Consider the following 23,050-nt stretch of genomic DNA (forward strand, 5'->3'; position numbering starts at 1 on the left):
AGTCTTAACTTACTCACTGGCAAAACTAGGGTAACAAAAATTTCTTCCTTAATGAGTTGTTATGAAGAGCACATTCCATATTATTAGCTACCATATATCAAGATCTAATTATGAGCTTGGCGCCCTGATGCACAAATACACACAAACCACACAAACATACCACACAGACACCTCAGAGACATGCATCCGTAAGAGATTATATGCACAGTTGAATCGCACACGTTCACTTATACATAGATTTTCTTCTACCTCTGCCACTCCTGAGACAGTAAGATCAACCTTTCCTCTTTCTTCTTCTCCTTAGTCTACTCAAGATGAGGACAACAAAGATGAAAACTTTATGATGATCCATTTCCACTTAATTAATGTAAATATATTTTCTCTTCCTTACAATTTTCTTAGTAACATTTTCTTTTTTCTAGCTTACTTTGTTGTAGGAATACAGTATATAATTCATGTAACATACAAAATATGTGTTCATTAACTGTTTATGTTATTAATAAGGTCAACAGTAGGCTATTAATAGCTAAATTGTTGAGAAATCAAAAATTGTATGTTAATTTTCAACTGTGGTGGTGTCAGCACCCCTGGACCCCATGTTGTTCAAGAGTCAACTGTATAATGTGTGTGTGAGAGAGTGTGTGTGTGTCTGTAAAATCTAATTTAACACTCAAAACAACCTATGAAGTAAATATTGTTTCTGTCATAAAGATGAAGACACTAAAGTATCAGATGTTAACCTAAATACTAAAAGACACACAGTCAACATTTTTTTGGAAGAAAGATTCTAAATGAGATCTACTCAATGCCCATGCTCTTAACTACTAGATTACATTGACTCCCAAACAAGTATAGAAGTAAAATATTAGGAGATTGTGCAATATCATTTATTATTCACTTAATATATCTTGTAGTTGCTAGTTTTAGAATGTACTAAAATAAACCTGCCAAGCAGTAAACTAGTGAGACAGTCTACTGCCTTCCCCCAGGTCTTCATACTACGTCCTTAAACTCAATAAGCAAACTGCAGCTATTTGGACACTTTTGCATGGACAATTCAGTTTACAATCTAATGTCAGCAACTCATAGCATTAACTCTTGGTTTGTCAATAATAATAACAATCACAATATTATTATTAAATGCACTATGCTTTAGAGCAGACTTTTATGTATATAATTAGGTGAACTCTACTGTGGCTAACAAGAGGCTCTATTGGACTTGGATGAAACTCAGTCTCTGGGATGATCTCTGCTGTTTGTCAACTATTCTAGTTCTTCATCTGACCTTCAGGTCAGGGAACAAGTCAGGACAAGGTAAGACTGTGTATTAGTCTGTTTTCAAGCTGCTGATAAAGAAATACCCAAGACTGGGTAATTTATAAAGAAAAAGAGGTTTAATGGGCTCACAGTTCCACATGGCTGGAGAGGCCTCACAATCATGGCAGAAAGTGAATGGCATGTCTTACCTGGCAGCAGGCAAGAGAGAATGAGGGTCAAGTGCAAGGGGAAACCCCTTATAAAATCATCAGATCTCGCGAGACTATTCACTTCCATGAGAACAGTATGGGGGAAACTACCTCCATGATTCAATTATCTCCCACCAGGTCCCTCCTACAACATATGGGAATTATGGGAGCTACAATTCAAGATGGGATTTGGTTGGAGACACAGCTAAACCATATCAGATTGATTGCACTCACTCCATACATCACAAAGCATGTGACGGCCACAAGACCATGAGGGGAAGTGACAGTAGTATTGCTCTGGGCTGGAAGTTTTAATTGCTAAAATGAGAACTCCTTGAGAATTCATCTTCACTTCACCTTGACTACAGTATTCCAAATAGTGATGACTCTGTCCACTTGGCACTCACAGTGAAGGCAAATGTAGCATGATCAGCTGACTACCATACAAGTGTAGCTTGAGTAAAAAGCAAAGTTTTGTTTTAATTAACAGAAATCTTGTGGCTACATGTTATCACAACATAACCAAGCCTTCTGGATTGATAAAGGCTCACGGCATATAACGACTTATCCAAGATTATACAGGTAGAAAATATCAGAAGTAATATGTTAGTGCTTTTCTCCATACTTCATAAATGCTAATGTCAGTGTTCCTTCCATTTGGTCCCAGTTTGCTTCATTGGTTCATTGCCTCAAAAATAAACAGTATTTCCCCAGGTGCCAAGATATAAACATAGGTGTAATCAGTCTAATCTGGGTTTAATAGATTCCAGTTTTGTAAAATAAAGGAGGTTTGAGATTTTCACTTATTTCATAACTAAGCCAAGAAGCTCATACTTAGTCTCTTCTAGTACATGAAGTTTAGAATTCTTACCAGTCCCACCTTTGGGAAAGATAGAAAATACTTCTTACCTCAAATAATCAAATCATTGGTCAGATAAGAAGTAGCAATTCAGTAACAAGGACTGTAACACAGCCCAGGGTGTGGCACCGTGCTTTGAGATCCTCTGGATGACCTCACAGGAAAGGTGGAGAAACCAAGCCTTGCATATATATAAACATGACCCCTTTCCTGGGCTATGGTCGATGCAGCTGTAGTGACAATCTCAGATCAGCTTCTGCACCACAGCCATTTCCAGCATGAAGATCATTGGGGGTCTCCTTCTGCTCTGCACAGTGTTCTATTTCTGTAGCAGCTCAGGTAAGTTAAGGTCAGACGACGCCCTATATAGCCATTAAGCTTGTTTTCACAAATAATCCCTCCTGGGATGTGAGCATCTCAGAAACATCTGGTTGTAAGAATTTAAAGTGTACTGGTTTGTAATAGGATCTTATGCTCCATCTGGAGTTTGAGAGACTTGAGTCCAATGTCTTTCAAGGATTCTTATTTGCATCCATAGAACAAAAATCATCTAATTTCTCCATAAGTCTTCCATTTCATATGTTCATATGGACACTGGAAGTTGTCAGTGTTATTAGATATACTATTTCTTAGTGCAAAGATACAGAAAAACTTGGATGTCTTCCCAAATCAGTTTGGAGGGATTAAAATAAAACACAAGTCTCAAAAAGCCAAGGGTCAACAATCAGACTTTTATACTTTGAAAAATTAATTAGTGTTTCCAATCCCATAAAGACATTCCATTGCATTTCTTTATGTCAATTGGGAAGGAAAGGATATCAGAAATGATCCTTCAGGCTCTTAGGAGTGATTATTTTAATACTTCTTATTACTACCTGACTTTGGCCATTATCAAAAACACTATGAGGTTCAGAAAACATCCTGTGATCAACAAAGAGAGGAAATTTTGATAATTTTCTTGCCTAAACCAAGGGTTAACCTAACCCACTGGTCATTCAACTTCCTCAGCAAACAACTAGGATTTTGCATAAGGGTGGAGAGTGTGCTGAATCTCATTGCTAAAGGAAATGTAGAGTCATTATATAGGATGAAACTTAATTAATGAGATTTAAAGTTCGCTTTATTTTTAACATTTTCATCTATATCTCTTTTTCAGAAGCTGCTAGTCTGTCTTCAAAAAAAGTAAGTATGTTGAATAACATTTTAATGTCAATAACAATTGACTGTCATTTAGTCAACATATATGTAGGATAAATTCAGTATGTTTCAGGGGATTTGAGAAGGAGGCAAACACACGTGGAGAAATGGTATCTGCTTTCCAGAAGGCAATTGAAGAAATATGGCATACATATAAACAACCATATTTTAAAAATGTTTTTTAAAAATTCCAGAGTTAAAGGAGGGAGAATTGCCTTCCAGCTGAAAGGTTGGCAATGTTTTCATAAAAGGCATCACGTGTAAAAGGCAGGGAAAAAGTACCTTGATAAATTGCACAGACTCTGGGTTCAAATACTAACTCTACTACTTACCAGCATTTATCTTCAAAAAGTTATCTCTATTTCTAAGCTTTAATTTCCACATTTGTAAAGAGAGGTAATAGTAGAATTTGCTCTAGTTGTTCTGAAGATTAAACAAGAAAATTCACATAAGATTTAAGTTTGATGCCTAGCCCAGAAACGCCCAGCAATTTTAACTGAGTGTAGTAGAAAAACATAGAATACCAATAGTGCTAGTATTTGTAATAGTGATAACACTAGTACTTACAGAAGTGGCCAAGCAACATCTGATTATCTGAGCTGGGACTTCCAGCCCTTGTAGTATATCTAATAGTGGACAGAGTAGCCTAGCTTGCGGTCTTGGAGAAAAACAGGACATTTGCTTGTGTATGACACAGGTGGACTGCAGCATTTACAAGAAGTATCCAGTGGTGGCCATCCCCTGTCCCATCACATACCTGCCAGTTTGTGGTTCTGACTACATCACCTATGGGAATGAATGTCACTTGTGTACTGAGAGCTTGTGAGTACCTCATAAGAAGAAAATGAGATCTGGAGCCAGTGCTCTCTACTACAAACCTTTCTACTTTCCAGGATCCAGCTTACATCTCTATAAGCTATAATTTATAATTATCCCCACCCAGAACAGCAGGTGGGGAAAAAAAACTGACTGTTTCACAATCAGACAGGGTAGAGTCACCTGCTCTGACAGCTTGGACTGGTTCCATCCCATCACAGAACCTACAATTCCTGTCTGTCAATTGTGAGAATCCAGTAAGATGGTGGATTCTCAAACTGCTGTCCCCAGAGCACAGAGGTTCTATAGAGGCAAGTCAGGAGTCGCTATTAGGGTTAAAGGGACCATTTGGGGTAGTTTACAACATAAAGTTCAGCTTGGACTATTTTAAGCAGTGGAGTGCCATACAATATCATGTTTGAAGAAAGGGCCCTGAACTCCCCATCCCCCCCAAAATAATTGAAAACTACTATACTACCTGACTTCTAAGATACTTAACAGTCTTAGTGCAGCTTGATTCTTAGATAAAGTGTGCCTAGAGGTTCTTTATCTTCAAATTCTTAGAGGCTCCATATATCTGTAGCTTTAAGGGGGAATAAGCCTACAAAAATGATTGTTTTTCCTTTATCTAAAATAAGGGATGCAAGCTGTCAGGATTTGGACCAGAATACCACGGACATGTTTTGTTTAGGTATTTTGTTTGGCCCACAAAATGTTTTTGCAGAAATGTAGCTAAGCAGATGTCACTTCTTTGGTACAAGACATGCAAATTGCACTTAACTCTCTCATACCGAGTCCACTGTGATCATTGTTAACTCTTTTAGGCCACTGGATTTTGGACACCTAGATCTTGCATTTTCATCTTTGTGATTATCTTAACAAGTGAGAATAACAAGCCCTGAGCCCAAAAGGACATATTTATGTATTTATTCCTGTTCGGGAGGTTTTATTTCACAAAAGGGAAAATTCTGTAACATAGGCAGACTGGGAAACTAGCCCTTGGCGTGGAAACTAGCTGTTTTCAAGGGACACTGAAGGGAAGCATGGTGAAAGTCCTTCTCACTAATGCAGGATCCAGCTTCGTCAAAGGCCTTGCTGACCAGGAAAAGCTGAGAGACAGGCCCTCTCAATTTGCTTTGTCAGAATACTCTTTCTTTGTTGTTTTAAGACACTTGGTGGTCAGCGGGGCTCTGGAATCAGAGGAGGTAGCAGAGGGGTGGAATGATCACTGGAGTAGGGAAATTCTGCTTCTTTCTCTGTCAGAACATGCTTTGGCAAGGTCATTCATTTTCTGAGACTCAGTTTCCTTATCTGTAAAATGAGGTTCTGCCTCATAATCTCTATAGTTCCTTTCAGTTCTAACATTACATAAAATTTCCTCTTGTGCTAATGAATCTTGTGAACTGTGTCTTCCCTTAGGAAAAGTAATGGAAGAGTTCAGTTTCTTCACGATGGAAGTTGCTAAATTCTCCATGGACATGGAGAGAAAGGAATGCTATCCTCCTCATCATCTTCATCATCCCCAGGCTCTGACTGAGTTTCTTTCAGTTTTACTGATGTTCTGGGTGGGGGACAGAGCCACATTCAGAGTAATCTGGATTGAAAGGAGATAGTTTCTGTGCTACCTCTACAAACGCATGCCTCACTGACAGACTAGCATTTTTTAAAAAAACATGTCAATAAAAAATAATCTCCCAGAAAGTTTATCTTTGCTTCTGTTTGTGTTTGTTTCTTAGATCGCGGTATAAAATAACACAATTATAAAAGAAAATTGAAAAACATACGAGTCTTGTTGTTTAGGAAAAACTTTTATACAAAGAATCCCAATCAGCTTCCAAGAAACACATGCACACCACATACACACACACACACACACACACACACACGATACATAGACATGCACACACACAAATGCCAGTGAACACCACACCTTCTCCTGGAGTCTTTATCCACTAGAGACAAGTCTATGTACCATACTGTTGCTTCACATTGGTCTCTTTTTTTAAAAAGATCCTTAAAAGAGAACCTCTCTTATTCCAAGAAGTCATTTCTAGAAGAGAAGTTTTTCTTCCTATTCCTTTCCAGAAACATACCACAATTTCTCATAGGCCAGCTCTTCTAGAGTACTGATGGGAAAGTCACTGCTTCAAGAGGAAGCATGTCCATTGTTGTAGAGATCTGATTGTTGAGATGTTCTACTTGTCTAGAATTGAAGACTACATTCATGAGGCTATCAACCATCAGCGCCAGTGAGCATATATAACAAAGAAGTTCACCCTTTTTGCCAATTAACAGATTTTTCATCATTTAAAAATGAATATTCTGTCTCCATTGAAATTTATTTTCTCCAGGATAAAAATCTCTGGTTAATTCAACCCTTTTTGCTCAAGTGTTATTTCCCTTATGATATTTCTATCCTGGACCATACTCCTTGGATCTGTTACAATTAGGCATTGTCCATCTTAAAATATGTCAGTATATTGTCCAAAAATAGACTAATCAGCACAATTTTTTTTGTCTGACAGATACAGAGAAATTAGAAGTACTATCTCTCTACTAAACCTTCCCTTCTACTAATGCAGCTGAATGAACTAAGGATCATGTTTATAATATAGAAACATCATTAGAATAAAATCTGATGTATTTGTAAATACCAGTCTTGCTGCATAAGGATAATGAAGAATGAACTAAAATAAAGATGCCAGGACTCCACCCTACAAATTATCATTCAAGAGAACTGAAGAAAGCACCAAACAATCTAATTTTTTAAATTGGTATACATTCAGAATTAGAAAATTCTGAGATAGACATCTGACCCAGCTCAACACAAGAGGGTCCCGGATGAAAGCAACATCACTACTACATGAGATTAATAGGAAATACGTCTTAGAGAAGGTGAAATTTGATTTGAGCCCAGCGTGGCAGAACTGTGGTTATTCACCACAGTCCTTCCTGGCAAGTGAGAATGGAACCCAACCTCTACTTCTCTTACTAATTGGCTCATAATAACTCACTCTCTCCCAGCAGCCTCTGTGCAGATCCATGTAAACAGGTCTATTTGGACAAGAATTTAGCCAAAACATTCACTCAACACGGTATCCACAGCAAAGAAACAACCTTCTCGAAATTGTTGGTCACATCCTGCTTGTCCTCATTCTGGTGTTTTGGTTTTCCTCTGGTAAGCGTCTGGTTATTCATGAGCACTCCCTCTCTGTCATCCATAAAGTCTAGGACCATACTTAGGGGAAAAAATGGTGAGTGCTAAATCACATCACAGAATTGTCTGATGGAAAATGGAAAATGGTTGTCATATTGACTACAAATGTTTAAAACCTCTTGTCTGCAAATAATTTTAAAGAGCAAATTTTGATCCTTATCTTTTTCACTGTTTTCTTTTTTTTAGATATTCTTAGTGATACCAAAAGTAAGTTTAGTTTGAGTCTGTATATTATTCATCAAGTTTTGTAAAAATTGTTTTAAAGCTATTGCATTCATTTAAATTTTTAAATCTTGTTTTCAAACAGAATTTTATCGTTTTAAAACATTTTTCATGAGAATTTCTTAATTTTATTCTCTGTGATAGGATGGACTGCTGCTATTTTCCTTTTTTTTTCTTTTTTTTCTTTTTCTTTTTTTTTTTTTTAACAAACAAGGGAAATTAAGTTAGAAAGCACAGGTGGGGACCTAGGATTAAATGCCATATATTCTAATTCCAAGTCCAAGTCCAATCCTCTTTTCATTATGCCACCCTGATTTTCAACATCAGTATGGTATCATTGACTTAAAATCTAGGAAAAATAAGCTATAACTAAAGTATCTTTACACATTATGTCTAACATATGACCTGTACAAGCAAAAATCAGTTTAGAGAAAGAATCAATGAAGCTGAGATCTTCCCAAGTCATTACTTACCCACAAAGAAAAGCATTAATTGTTTCCCAATGAATAAATAATTGCAGGAAATAGTTTGCAGTGATCAATTTGTATAAGTAAAAATAAAGATATTTTATATTGAGTATTTCCTCACAATGACCTTATGCTACTCAAAAGCCCTAGCAATTTTTTTTGTCTAACTTTCAAATAATCTAAGATAATAATGGCTAACACTTGTTTTACACTAGAACTTGTGAAATACGTTTTATGTTTGTTATTTCATTTATTTCTCTCAATTATACTATGAGAAATTTCCTGTTATCCACTGAGATTTGGCAAGGGTAAAGAATTTATAGAAAACCACAAATTTAGTTAGCATTTTTGCCTTGATGATTTGATTTTATATCCCATATGTTTAATCACTATAGTCTACAGCTTGTGTACATGAAAGCTTGCAGGTAAATTGTAATAGATGTATTGATATGACACAGGTATACTCTGTGATACATACATTGATCATGGCACAGGTATACTCTGACACTGGGAGCTCATCTTTACCCCTGTGTGTGGTGCACTTAGAAAGACTTATGTCGACTCCTGCCAACTGTACATGAAGATCAGGTGAAGATATCAATGGAACCATGATACAGAATGTGCACAAAATATACACCTTTACTTTAATAATTCCTCATTGTCAGGAATGGAAGCGAGCCAGTCAACAGCCTCATTTTATGGATGGAAACACTGAGCTCCAAAAGCTGAAAATGCTTCATTGCTTATGTGGAAGACTAAGACAAGAACCTAGGTCTGCTTACTCCCAATCAATCCAGGGACCAAATACTACAGAGTTTTATCCACTATATCTTATGATCCCTGGAAATCAAATTCCTTCTACTATGATATGAACTAGTACATATATCTATAAAGCACTTTATAGTTTACAAAACACTTACATAGCCCAGTTGTAGGACTGGGCTCTACTGGCAGACAGGTCTACTGGCTCAGGGTCTACATAACGTTTGTTCTGCAGACTTACATAAGAAAGCTAAGGAGATATCTCGCTTCATAGGAGACCTGGGCAGGCTTAGTGCTGCGATCAATATGACATCCAAAGCAGACACCAGACTGTTGATAATGCTGACCTTTTTCTTCCAGCATTTATCAAAACTCACGACTTTAAAAGTATCCCCAATCTTTCTGAAATTGAAGTCTAGATTTTGTCTACAACGGATACATTTCCAGAATCTTTTTAATATTTATAAATGAATTTAAAAATAGTTATTGCTGTTCAAATTTTAAAACCCACCTATAAGCAAAATATAGAAGATACAATTATGGAATACAGAACAGCACATGCATATTTTTAATGTATGAAATATAAAAGTAAAAATAGAGGTGAAAAATCGCTAGACAAAAATGCTGATTAAGTGAAGTGTATGGAGACAGATGAAGTACTTATTGGGATATGAGATACTGTCTAAAGATGATGACATAGAAATAGTGACTAAAGTACATTACTTTAGATTATAAAGTTAACAAGCAGAATTTTAATCATGATATGCCTATCAAAATTTGGGAAGGATGAAAAGGAAATGTAAATTAATACTTTTTCCCTCCATAGATGGGAGTCAACAAATTATTAATTTTAGCTCGTGAGGCAATAGATGTATATTATTAAGAATTATAATGGCAACAATCTAAAAACATTTTAAATTCAAATGAGTTCCCACTGAAGTGTGATGCTGATGATAAAAGACTGGTTCTTTATTATAAACTCTTTAATGTCAATGGAATTTATAAGTATTTCTTACAATGACATATATTAACTTTATTAAGTTTCTTTCCTTCTTTATTCTTAGGAAGAGTAAATCATTCCTACATGGGAAGCTGCTAACTTACTGTAATATTAATGTGAAGTAAATTTGCTTTTAAAATTTTACCTTTTGAAGTTTAGGCATTGGAGAAGAAGTGATTTCACTGAGATTTGTCTCACTGTGTGATCATTAGCATCTGCATCTTTATGGTCTTGATGACTCCTTCTCATCATTGTTTTCATTATAAAACTCCACCAAGCAGCTCAGGAGAACACAATGAACCCAGAAAACTCATGGGCTTAACCCAACCTGAACATTTACAAGGTATGTGGCTCTGCAAAAGTAATTTAACGTGTATTTAAAGTATTTCTTTCCTTACTTATAAAATAAAGAGAATAATCACTCCTAATTAGACATGTATACTGTGAGAGTCAGATGAGATAATGCATGCAAACATGCTTTGTAAACTATAATGTCCTACAAAAATCTAAAGAAACAATTATGATCTGAAAGCCCATCCTTCTCCAATATTTACTAAGGCCTAAAAACATAAATCACTTTCTTTGCAACATGCATTGCATGTTAAAGAAATACAACCAGCAATTTTTCAAGTTTTTTTCCCCTTGCTTGAAAAATGAAAACATTTCTATTCATTAGAAATTGATATTAGAAAGTGAAAAGGAAACTGTATAACTTGGAACACACAAAGATTATACACATTCATTTATATAGTTTGTCCCATTAAAACATGGCCTATTGAACTCCATAGTATGGGTTTGCAACATAATATATTTACATAATCTCAAAGAATCTCCTCATAAAATGTTTATTAATTATGAAAGAAAAGAGTAACTTTATAGTAGAACAATCATTCAGACACTGCCCTTACTCAAATGATCAAAGTTAACATCATTAATGATAGGCAAATCAACATCATATATACTGGCTGAAAAGATACAATATGCAGAACACAGAATAACGTTTGGATTTCTCTGACAAAAACGCACAACCTCAATATAATCGTTACGAGATATCAAACTCAAATTCAGAAACATTCTACAAAATCACGTGGGTCTACAACGTCTGAAACCAAGAAAGCACTGTTCCAGTGTTATGCCTTGAAGACGATTGAAGAACATGACAATGCATGATCCTGAATGGGTATTAGTATTATTATTAATGGGAAATAATTCACAAAGCACAAAATTCATGGCCTTTTTGTACTCTCAGAGAGAGAGAGTCAAAATTCATGTTTTTAAAGTATGTATTTCAGTAGTTTCTGATCTGTTAGCAAAACTGTGCAATCATCACCACTACCTAACTCCAGGGCATTTCACCACACCAAAAAGAAACTATTCCTTTAGCAGTAACTCTTATCTACCCCCTGCTATCCTCCCAATCCCTGGGAACCACTAATCTAATTTCTGTCTGTGGATTTGCTATTCTTGACATTATATATAAATAAAATCATGCAATATATAAATAAAACCATAAAATATGCTTTTCGTGTCTGGCTTCTTATACTTAGCATTAAGTTTTCAAGGTTAATCCATGTTATGGTATGTATCAGTACTCATTCCTTTATACAGCTGAAATACATTCCATTGCATGGATATATGACATTCAATCATTCATAAATTGATGGATAGTTGGGTTGTTTCCAATTTGGGGTTTTATAAATAAAACTGCTACGTACATTCATGTACAAGTTTTGTGTAGACATGTTTTCAATAATCTTGAATAAATACCTAAGAGTGGAATTGCTAGTAACTCTATGTTTACCTTTTTGGGGAGCTACCAAACTATTTTTCAAAACAGCTTCACTATTTTACATTTTCATTTACATTTACACCAGCGATGTATAATGGTTCCAATTTCTCTACCTATTCACTAACATGTCACCTTTTTTATCTTAACCATCCTAATGGATGGGGAGTGATAACTGATGTTGATTTTCATGTCCCTAATAACTGTTAATGGTCTTTTCATGTGCTTATTAACCTTTTGCATTTCTTTGGAGAAATGTCTATTCAAATCCTTTGCTCATTTTTAATCAGATTGCCTTTTTATTATTGAACTGTAATTTTTTTTATATATTCTAGATACCAATGTCTCATCAGATACATGATTTGCAAATATTTTCTCTCATTCTGTGAGCTGTCCTTTGAGGCACAAAATCAACTTTCATAATGTCCAATTTACCCATTATATTTTTTGTTCTTGTACTTTTAGCATCATATCTAAGAAATCATTGCCTATTCAAAGGTTACTAAGATTTACACTTTGTTTTTTTTCTAAAAGTTCTTTTGTTTTTAGATTTTACATGTAAGTCTCTGATCCATTTTCTGTTACATTTTATATGTGGCATCCTATGTTATTTTGCATGTGGATATTCAGTTGTCCCAGCCTGAATTTTTGAAAAGATTATTCTCCAAAGAATTGTCTTAGCACCCTTGTCAAAAATCAAATTGCCATATATCAAAAATATACAAGGAACTCAAACAATTCAGTAACAAAAAAAACCTATTAAAATTGGGCAAAGGACCTGAATAAACACTTCTTGAATGAAGACATACAAATGGTCAACAGACAAATGAAAAAATGCTCAACATCTCTAATTATTAGAGAAATGTGAATTAAAGCCACAATAATATATCATTTTGCACCTGTTAGATTGGCTAGCATCAAAAAGATGAAAGATAACAAGTGTTGGTGAGAACGTGAGAAAAAGGAATATGTACACTGTTGGTGGGACTGTGAATTAGTACAGTCATTCTGGAAAACGATATAAAAGTTTCTCAAAAACTAAAAATTGAATTACCATGTTATCCAGCAATCCCACTTCTGGGTATACATCCAAAGAAATTGAAATCAGTAGTCAACGAGATGTTGGCATTTCCATGTTCATTGCAGCATTATTCACAATAGCCAAGATATGGAAATAACCAAAGTGCCCATCAACAGAGGAATGAATTTTTACAATGTGATATACACAATGGAATATTATTCAGCCTTAAAAGAAGGATATCCTGTCATTTGTGACAACATGGATGAAACTAGAAGATACTATGCTAGGTGCAATAAACCAAGCACAGAAAGACAAATACTACATGATCTTACTTATATGTGGAATCTAAAAGAGTCAGACTCATAGTAGGAGAGAGTAGAATGGTGGTTACCAGAAGCTATGGGTCGGGAAGTGGAGAGGGAAAGGGAAGACATTGGTCCAAGGGTGCAAAGTTTCAATTAGAGAAGAGGAGTCTGTTTTGGTGATCTATTGCACAGCATAATGAGTACAGTTAATAATAACATATTCTATATTTCAACATAGTTAAAAAAGTAGATTTTAAATGTTCTCCAAAAAATGATAAGTATTTGAAGTGACTGATATGTTAATTAACCAGATTTGATCATTCCACAATGTATACATGCATCGAAACATCACATTGTACTCCATAAATGTATACAATTATTATTTGCCAATTAAAAATAAAATAAAACTATATTTCAAAAATCAATTCACCATAAAAGTAAGAGTTTATTTTTGGACTATCCTTATGTCTCTATTATACTGTTTTGATTACTATAGCTTTGTAGTAAATTTTAATACTGGAAAATGTGAGTTTCTTTCTCAGAAAGGCAACTGAGATTTTGATAGGGATTATGTTGAATCTGTAGATCAATTTGAGGAATATGGCCATTATAACAATAGTACATCTTGATCTTTGGGGTCAGTTTTCTATAAAGGCATTGACGGCAAATGGCACAGATGGCAAAATTTGCATGTGGCCTTAAGGCAAAGAATACATGTGAAGTTCTTTGGTCTATTCTTGCAATAGTACATTCAAAAGAAAAAGTTATAAACTTAAAAATGTGTTCTTCCTGACTGTTGTGTAAAGTGGGTACTAGTAACATGATAAATCTGTTCCTATGAAGGAGGTCAACCTCTAAAAGAGCAACCTCAAGTCACTTCAGAAAGTTAAATGCCAAAGAGAATGTGAGGGGATTTGCCACACAGGCTGAGTTGTTCAGTAAATTCTCAAGTAAACCATGAGGCTGTGCTCACTTATCCCATTCCCAACACACACTTATTACAAATTAAGTTGTTTAATCTGAAACCTTAGAAATGTGATTTAACCTGAGACTCATTTACCTTCTGTAAAATGGAAATAAATAGTGATACCAATAGGTTTTTCTAGGATCTGTGCTAGATAAGCATTCACGACAGATAAAGTGGGGGACATTTGGAAGATTATAATAGGAAAAGGGGTGCAAAAGCAGTAGTACGTAATGGTAACTCAAGTTCACCAGGCTTTTTGAAATATTTCTCAAGAACAACGTATCAGTGTTAAATAGGCTTTCTCCCTCTTTTTCAGTATCTGTAATTTTATTGGACTCTCTTCAGAAAATACCATGGACTATTCTAAAGTTCCACTAAAGTGAAGAGCTGGACTCACCATACAGGGAAAAGTGGGACTGACAATGAGGCTGCTAAATAACTCACATTAAGTTGGATTTTTCTACTTGCTCTCTGAGATGCTCCCTGACAAGTCAGTGAGTAAAGGTCATCTCTCAGTGTCAAGGAATTATACCCACTTCAAGTCTGAAATGGGACATTAGAGACCATCTTTACCTCACCTGGGAAACTTACACAGTAATTTTTTTTTAATTTAAAGAGGAGTCTTAAATAAGGTTTACAAATAAGGAGTTGGTAGCATTTAAAAGTTTTTCATATTTTGCCTCATAATGACAAAAACTTTATCACAGTCCGGATTCTGAAATTTGGGAACTTCTCATCTGGACTAGTGATCTTCCCATTACTCCAAGTAGCCAAGAGGACTCCCTGAGCATGATCCAGGGGCCATTGTGGAAAGAGTGGTACAAAGAAACCAGGTTGCCACATTCCCACACTCCCACTTCATCTAACAGTGCACTTCTTTCATCTGTTTAATACGCCATGTTTTTACATAGCATTTTCCAACTCTACTGATGCAGGACAGGCAAGCCCCAAAATTGCGGCTTAGCCAGGGAGGGTTCTCGGTTTCGTGCAGGAAAGAATTCAAGGGCGAGCTGATGGTGTTACACAGCATCTTTTACTGAAGTGGCAGTATACAGCAGCAGCACAGCTACTGCTCCTTGCTGAGTTAAACAGGGCTAGCCCATAGGCAGTATGTCCAGACCCACTTTTAATTATATGCAAATTCAGGGACAGCTTATGCAGAAATTTCTAGGATGAAGGTGGTAACTACTGGGTTGTCAGGTCATTGCCATGGAAAGGGACAGTAATGTCTGGGTGTTGCCTTGGCAATGGTAAACTGACATGGCATACTCTGGGGCATGTCTTATGGAGAAGTCCTTATGCTCCGGACCTCTTTTGGCTAGTTCCCAATTTGTTCCAGTGTCCAAGTTCTGCCTCAGGAGTTTAGTCCCACCTCTTCCCTGACTACTACTTACTCTTATGACCCTAAAAAACTTATTTCTCTGTACCTCACTTCATTCATTTTTAAATACTTGATTGTAATAATACTTGTCTCATTAACTTGTTTTAAAATTTAAAAGAGTTAGTATACTTACAGCAGTTACAATAGTACCCAAGGCATAATACGTGCTCAGTAAGTATGCTTACTGTTATTGCTATTATCATTAAATAAAGTGTTTTGTTGTTAAAAAAACAAAAGTTTGAATATATGGATGAAGGCCATGAAGGCTATCCTCATTCAATAAAGGAATCACCTTTGCAGGGGTCCTAACAGGTATTTACCTGACCTCCAAATGGGATACTTAAAATGAGTTGATTATTGCCTCCAGTAATTACTCAACATCTCTGACCATCGCAAACTGCCTTTTTCTATCATGTCAATATCTGTTATTTCTAGTAAGGCCAGAAAGGTACATCATTTGCTTATTTTAAGATAATCCCGAGGCACTTTCTGAGCCTTTTTCCCCTCCAGATTACTGTTGCCATCATCATCTTCATCATTGCGATCACTGTCATCAAGTACTATTCATAACATTAGTTGAGAGCTTACTATGAGCCAGATCCTGGAAAAGTGCTTTACATAGACAATCAAATTTAAAATTTGCAGTAAGCTTGTGATGAGGGTGTCATTATTAACTTTATTCTGAAAACTTATTGAATAAAAGCCATCCTGACACTTGTTAAAACAGTATGAAAGGTATTTTTCAAGACTAATGTAATAGAATTATTATAATAGGAAAGACAGATTGGGCTCAACTCTGGACATGACAGGGACAAGTGGGGATTTATAGCCAAGAAGAAGAATGAGGGGGTCAGTGGATAGAAAACTACTTAATAGAACACATTAAGGGTAGGGGGGGATTCTTTGATAAATGGACCTAAGAGGATTCTTGCTAAAGGTAGGCTAAGCAATTATATGTCAGAGGTGGAGGACAAGGAACTTTATCAGATATCAAGGGTGATCAGATATCAACAGTGGGGGGGGGGGGATGATTATGATTTAGTAGGATTCTTTACTAAAAATAAATTTAGTAAGTTCTTTACTAAATTGGGAGCTGGGGAGGCCAAAGACAAAATGAGGGCCAATACCAAGGCCTAGTCAAGAAAAGGGTTCAGAGGACCTTAAATAAAGTTTGATCAAGAAGTGAAGAGTCTTTCAGCTGGGCACAGAGACTCATGCCTATAATCTCAGCACTTTGGGAGGCCAAGGCAGGCAGATCACTTGAGGTCAGGAGTTCAAGACCAGCCTGGTCAATGTGGTGAAACCTGGTCTCTACTAAAAATGCAAATATTAGCCAGGTGTGGTGGCATGCTCCTGTAATCCCAGTTACTTGGGAGGCTGACATATAATCCCAGCTACTTGGGAGGCTGAGTCAGGAAAATCCCTTGAACATGGAAAGCAGAGGTTGCAGTGAGCTGAGATCACGCCACTGCACTCCAGCCTAGGTGATAAAGTAAGACTGTCTTCAAAAAAAAAGAAGATATCCTTTCTCAAACTACATGAGAGCAGTCACAGTTTTTCACAGACTGTGGCATATTCAAGATAAAATACAGTCTCTAAGACAGAGTAAATGCTCATTAATATTTATGATATGATCAAATGAAGATTAGAAAAACTAGGGCTTATAGCGGATAAATAGCTTGCACAAGGTCACATAGAGAGTGGTGTAGCTGGCAATTAGTTCAGGTCTGCAAGATTCCCAAAGTTTCAGCTCTCAGAGAGAGTATGATGATCTCATCCCCAGATCATACCAGAACAAGTTCCAGCTATCTCTTTACTTTTGAAGGGAAATAAATGTGAATTTCAGCCTTAGATACTAATACTTCCATTAGTAGTATAAACATTGTCCTCCAATTCTACCTACAAAACGTGCAAAAGTTTCTTCCAGAGTTTTCTCATACAGTCACTCTATGAGAAAACTAGCACATTCCAGAATCAGCACTTTTGTAGCCTTTATTAAAGAATTCAAATGACTCATGGTTTAATTAAGGAATAATTAAAACTTATTAAATCATGGCCAAAAGATTGGTGGCTTGTCTATTGCAAGTTATTGTATGAAATGAAAAATGCCACTGATTATCTACGTAATTGTAGTGCAAAGCAAAGTCACCATCTCATTCTTCATCCATCAGCCTGGGTTTTGGGAATAGCTATTAAATGGCATGTGCAATTACCCGTCTTTCACAAGAAAAGAATCCCCATGGCTTGCAGACATTTCTGACCTCTTTTTGTAGTTGTACTACTTAGAAATTGCTATTTCACAATTGAGGCAGGAATTCTTGAAAATATATAAGGCAGGATCCAAGTGAGCTGGACAGACACCAGGTCACTTCTTTTCCCTACATCTGACTGCCTTGGCCGCTTCAGTACTATGAGAGCAACAGCCATTGTCCTACTTTTGGCTCTGACACTTGCAACCATGTTCAGTGAGTATCTCTGATAATACTGCTCCTGCCCTTGCACTAATAGTTCATGTAGTCTTCTGCCTATGTAATTCTGGGATATATGTAATTCATCACATAAATAATAAGGGAAACTTTTTGAAATGCATCTTTTGCCTCAACCAATAAATCGCTAAATCACATCACCTCAGGGGTAGAGTGGATGTTAAGAGTCAGCTAAAGTCAAATGCTTATTCATGAGAATACCTTGTGTAATTTTTTACGGAGATGATCATCCAGATTCTGCTTTGACTTGATATCACCATTTACAGGGAACTCATTTCTTCATAAAACATTACAATCAATTGTTTGGCACCATGGGCTATTCTTCTATTATTGAGTTAAAATTGGCCTCCCTAGAATTTTCAACCACTGTTCCAACATCTATCATCTATACCTGTCCACAATAGCAGATCTCCCTAAATATGACTCACTTATTTCTTCTGTCTCTACTGAGCTCTGGTTATGAAGTAGAAAAGATGAGACAAACTTCTCATTCATCATGGCATCTTTTCCATTTCTTTGACTGGATTCCACTCCCACTCCAAAAAAGAAAAAAAATTTAAAGATGTGTGTGAAGAGCTTCAACCTTTGATACAATGCTGATACACAGTTCTGAAGATTTTTATGACAGGCTGAAAGCTAAAGCATAAATCAAAGATTATTTTTCTAGTAAGATTATGTTCTTCCAGAGTTTAACGTTGTCTTGTCTTTGTTTTTCTTCCAGGCGTAGAATGTGCCCAACAAACGAAACAGATGGTCAGTACATCCATCCTACTTTTATGTAATTTTAAAGTCAATAGCAGTAAGGAAATATTTGATACTACATAGTAATTAAATTTCCATATGTTTGAATATTTACTTTATGTGTATCAAAACTGGTTTTATTTCAAAAATTGTAGGCAGATTTTTCTAAAATGGAGAGAGTAGAACAAGGTGGTGAGACACTAGCAACAAAGCTAGAAAGCCCTGGTCTTTAATTCCACCTTTTTGATCACATGGCCATGGGCAACATACTTATAACATTATTCCAAGACTTGAAGCCATAGTATTTGAAAAGAGCTTAGCACAGTGCCTGGCACATAGTGAAACTCAATAAGGGCAAGTCATGATTCTTATAATTTTTAAATGAGTCACAAACATCTTTGTTCTCTGTCTTAGAAAATAAGGACTTTAATTTAGCCTTCCATTCATGACTCAGGTTAGAGTAATGAGTATTGTTGAAAAAATCTAGGTGTGGTAGTAAAAATCTTTAGTAGGTACTCAATTTGAGTTCCACTCTAAACTCTATTGCTTATTAACTATGTGACACTGGGGCCTGGGAAATTTCTTTTATGTCTTTGAGTCTTTCGTTTTACCTATTAAAGAAAATAATACGGTTAAGGATATAAATTTTGCAGTCAGATGGGCCTGAGTTCAAGCCATCTTTCATGATTTAGTAGCTGTGAGAGGATGTAAAGGATTACTGAAAGTTATGAGCTTGGTAGTTTCCCATCACAATGTTGAGTATCACATAAACTCTGTCTCCCTGGGATTTGAGCAGGCAAGAAGAGGAATTGAAATCACACTGGCATATACTTACCATAGAGCACTGCTGTGTCTATTCTGCTGCACTAGCCTCTAAGGTTCTCCTGGTATTTTGCCATGCATACCAATCTTTGCATCAGCTCCACTCACCTTAGCCCGAAAACAGGAGGTGTATGGAAGCTGATAAATGAATGAATTAATTAATGAAGCATATCTGGAGGGAAAGAAGAATTCAACTTTAAGTTTGAGTATATTCCAAGCTATTCAAGTAGAGATATTCAACAATTAATAAAATATCATGCCTAGACCTCTCGGACAAAACGACGTGGAGATGCAGTCTTTTGTATACAGCTGGAGTTTGTGTAGACCTGAAAGAGAAATCAAAACATAAAAAAAATTGTGCCTATTATTTATTCAATGTTTTCCATGCAATGTAGTGCTAAGCATTGTACACATCTTTTCATTTACATATTTTTTACTTCCACCCTACAATGTGGTTATTATCTTTATTTTACAGGTAAAGAAACCAAAGCTTAGAGAGGTAAAATAATTTTTCCAGGGTCACATAGTCAGGATTTGCATTCAGATGTGTTTGACTTTACTGTATATGCTCTTCTATATGCTCATAGATTTTTTTAAAAATATGAAAAACTTTTCTTGGGAATTGCCTACCTACTTCCACAGGCTTTGCTCTAGGAATTTAGAACACTGGTTCCCAAGTACAGTATTAAGATACATTCGTCTATGTGTTGGTGAAGTATATAACAAGTAAATTGTTACCAATAATTAGTAGTAAAAAATCTGTCAATAATGTACTAGTCATTAAAATCGTAGTAGTTATCCCTATATTTCACACTTGCATTCATATTGAGCTTTTTCAGTGAAAGACAGAAATAGTAGGATAATTCCTACAGAAAATATTATCACACTTCTGAGTACTCCCATGAGAATGGTTACATCTGAGAATATGACATGTATTTTAAGAACTGATACATCAACCAGTATGGTGAGAAAAAAAATCTATTTTTACATTAAGCTATGATTTGGGAACCAACTATGGTAAGGATGTTTATCAGTCATGATTTTATATCTGACATAGAACATCTTTACATTTGAGATGTCTTGAAGGGGTTAGATGGGAACCAACAATTGTAATAAGAAACATGTGTTGACAGCCCTCTGAGCTTGCTTGGGAAATCCTAAATCCTGATAATAAAGATTTGGTTGAAAGAGCTGAAGGTTTTTAATATGTTTTTTCAGGTTGACTGCAGTGATTATAAAAAGTTACCACCAGGACAAGAGAGATTTTGTCATCATATGTATGAACTAATTTGTGGATCTGATGGCAAAACTTATAAAAATGATTGCTTCTTCTGTTCTCAAGTTAAGTAAGTATTAAAATGTTTTCTTTTTCATATTTAAGGTAAAAGTATATATTAAGACAAAAATTAGAAGGTGTGATGTAGGGCCTAAGGAATATGTGAATTATATCATATTGTCTCTAACAAACAGAACCTTCCAGTTGGTAGAATTTGGGAGTGCCTGATATCACAATATCCCCACATATTCTGGAAGTAAGAGTCAATCAGAGAATTCTAAAATCACCAAGTTGAAAGGAAATATATGGTCATCTAGTTCAACTTCCATTTGATAATCTATTGCTTAAACTTCCTCTACAGAAAAGTTACCAAGTAGTCTCACAGTCCATCTGGATTATTTCCTGGGATAAGGAATGTCCTCCCTCCTAAGCATCTCATCCACATCTGGTAGAATGAGCCATGTTTTTGTTCAGCTTTAGCAACTAGGCTTGGATATGTTAGAGCCCCCTAATGCCTGGTATAACAGGGGATAATATCTGCAAAATCTGAAGACTTTCCTGTGTTTCAGAGTATTATATCTCAACAGAATATATGTTGGTGCTATAGTAAAAATTACACTTAAAAAATCAAATAGCCAAAAGTAGTTTAAAGATTATAAACTAATCATCGCCAAGATATATTAACATTAATTAAAAAACTATGAAATAATGAATGATATACTGGAATGTATAAAAACATATGGGTCATTTAAAATATTTTCAAAAACATAGATGAAATAAAAACAAGCATCTAACATGTGGCATATTGTTCTGGTTCTTTTTTTAATAAAAGAAAAATAATAATTTTTATGAAAAGACACTTCTAAGTGTATGTTTCCCTTAAATTTAAAAAAAAACATGAAAATGTTTTCAGGGATATAAATTATGATGTATTTGAGCATCATCCTTATATAATCAGCACCAGGTTCAAAAATATTTCTAAATTGCAGTCACTCCTTTTAAAAACATCAATAAGCGGGGAAACTTGAATACATTTTTAGGATTCATTAGTGAAGTTTGGATGCTAATGAAATGCCTATGGGCTCCGCATTTCTCATTTGTTGCTATATTCTCTCCGCAGGAAAACTGATGGCAAACTTAAATTTGTACATTATGGAAAATGTTAAATCTATCTTGGGAGTCCAAAATATCTTTTAATGCATCTATTCACAAGAGACACATTTCTGTTCCCATATTATCTATGCCACATTGCCTACTCATCACCATATGTAGATTTCTTTGTAGAATAAAGCAGATATAAGGGAAATAAATGTGCACCTGACTCTCTTTTTGGGGGGAACTGAGTTGAATCTTCTAGATTTGTTTTTTACTTTTGGGTGCTGTCTAATAGAAAATTTTAGGGAAAAAACAAGGGCCAATTAAGACTAGTAATAGGAACTAGAAAATTAAAGGCCCTGAAGCTGATGTATTCTTCTTACCCAGACTCGGAAAACACTCCATGTACATTACTTAGTTATTGAACATTCCTGAAATGTAAACAGATAAAGAGAGACCCTTCAGGCACAAGAATCAGAAAACACTGCTTTGCTAGATGTCTCTTGGGTTTAAGACACTGAGAATTGCTCTGGATTGGGACTGCTCTCCAACTGTTTCCTACTGTATGTTTATAAAATGTGACTGGTAAAAAAATGGTTGGTAAAGTTGTGCAACTTCTCACATATTAGTTGATGTCTCTGATATTTTTCTTTCTCTAATGTTTGATCTCAGGTCTGAGACCTGAAATTTAGCTTATCCTACTATTATATCATAAGTTTCTTAAAGACCGGAGAATATGCCTTGTAAATCTTTGTAATCCATTTGTGCATATATTCAATCACAAATATCTATTAAGACCTACTTTGTCAATGTCAGTGTTCTGCCTTGGAGAATACAATGTTGAGCAGAGTAGATGTGGTTTTGCCCCCTTGGAGTTTATATTCTGTGAAGGAACTTCCTATGCTTGGTACAGCATCTTGCATAAAACTGATATAAAAACATGCTCAGTAAATTGAATTGAAATTAAGCAACATTTTCATTAGATTATAACAGAGTCACACATGCATTTAACATACGAAAATCTACCTATATATTATCTATAAAGAGCGAGAAAGAGAAAATATAGTCAAACCCTTTTTAAGCTATGATCTGGTCTTGCAAATTCATCAGAGATTTAGGGAACGAGACTGTCTATCAGAATGACCCATGTTAACCTCCACAGAA

The 23,050-nt window shown here is 35.6% G+C and overlaps 2 protein-coding genes and 1 long non-coding RNA gene across 8 annotated transcripts in view; 2 read left to right on the forward strand and 1 right to left on the reverse strand.

Moving 5' to 3' along the window:
• Positions 1-23,050, reverse strand: part of LOC107130089 (uncharacterized) — a 171,389-nt gene that overhangs the window by 101,095 nt on the left and 47,244 nt on the right. The window lies entirely within an intron of this gene.
• SPINK7 (serine peptidase inhibitor Kazal type 7) lies at positions 2,545-7,485 on the forward strand. Its single transcript, XM_005558196.5, has 4 exons — positions 2,545-2,664; positions 3,482-3,507; positions 4,220-4,344; positions 5,758-7,485. The coding sequence occupies exons 1-4, from the start codon at positions 2,604-2,606 to the stop codon at positions 5,801-5,803; spliced, it is 258 nt and encodes an 85-aa protein (XP_005558253.1). The 5' UTR covers positions 2,545-2,603; the 3' UTR covers positions 5,804-7,485.
• On the forward strand, positions 17,822-22,101 carry SPINK9 (serine peptidase inhibitor Kazal type 9). The gene is made up of 4 exons (XM_005558195.4): positions 17,822-17,931; positions 18,674-18,705; positions 20,734-20,861; positions 21,912-22,101. Exons 1-4 carry the CDS (start codon positions 17,877-17,879, stop codon positions 21,955-21,957), a joined length of 261 nt encoding a protein of 86 aa, XP_005558252.1. The 5' UTR covers positions 17,822-17,876; the 3' UTR covers positions 21,958-22,101.

The sequence above is a fragment of the Macaca fascicularis genome, chromosome 6, assembly GCF_037993035.2.
Source record: "Macaca fascicularis isolate 582-1 chromosome 6, T2T-MFA8v1.1".
NCBI lineage: Eukaryota > Metazoa > Chordata > Mammalia > Primates > Cercopithecidae > Macaca > Macaca fascicularis.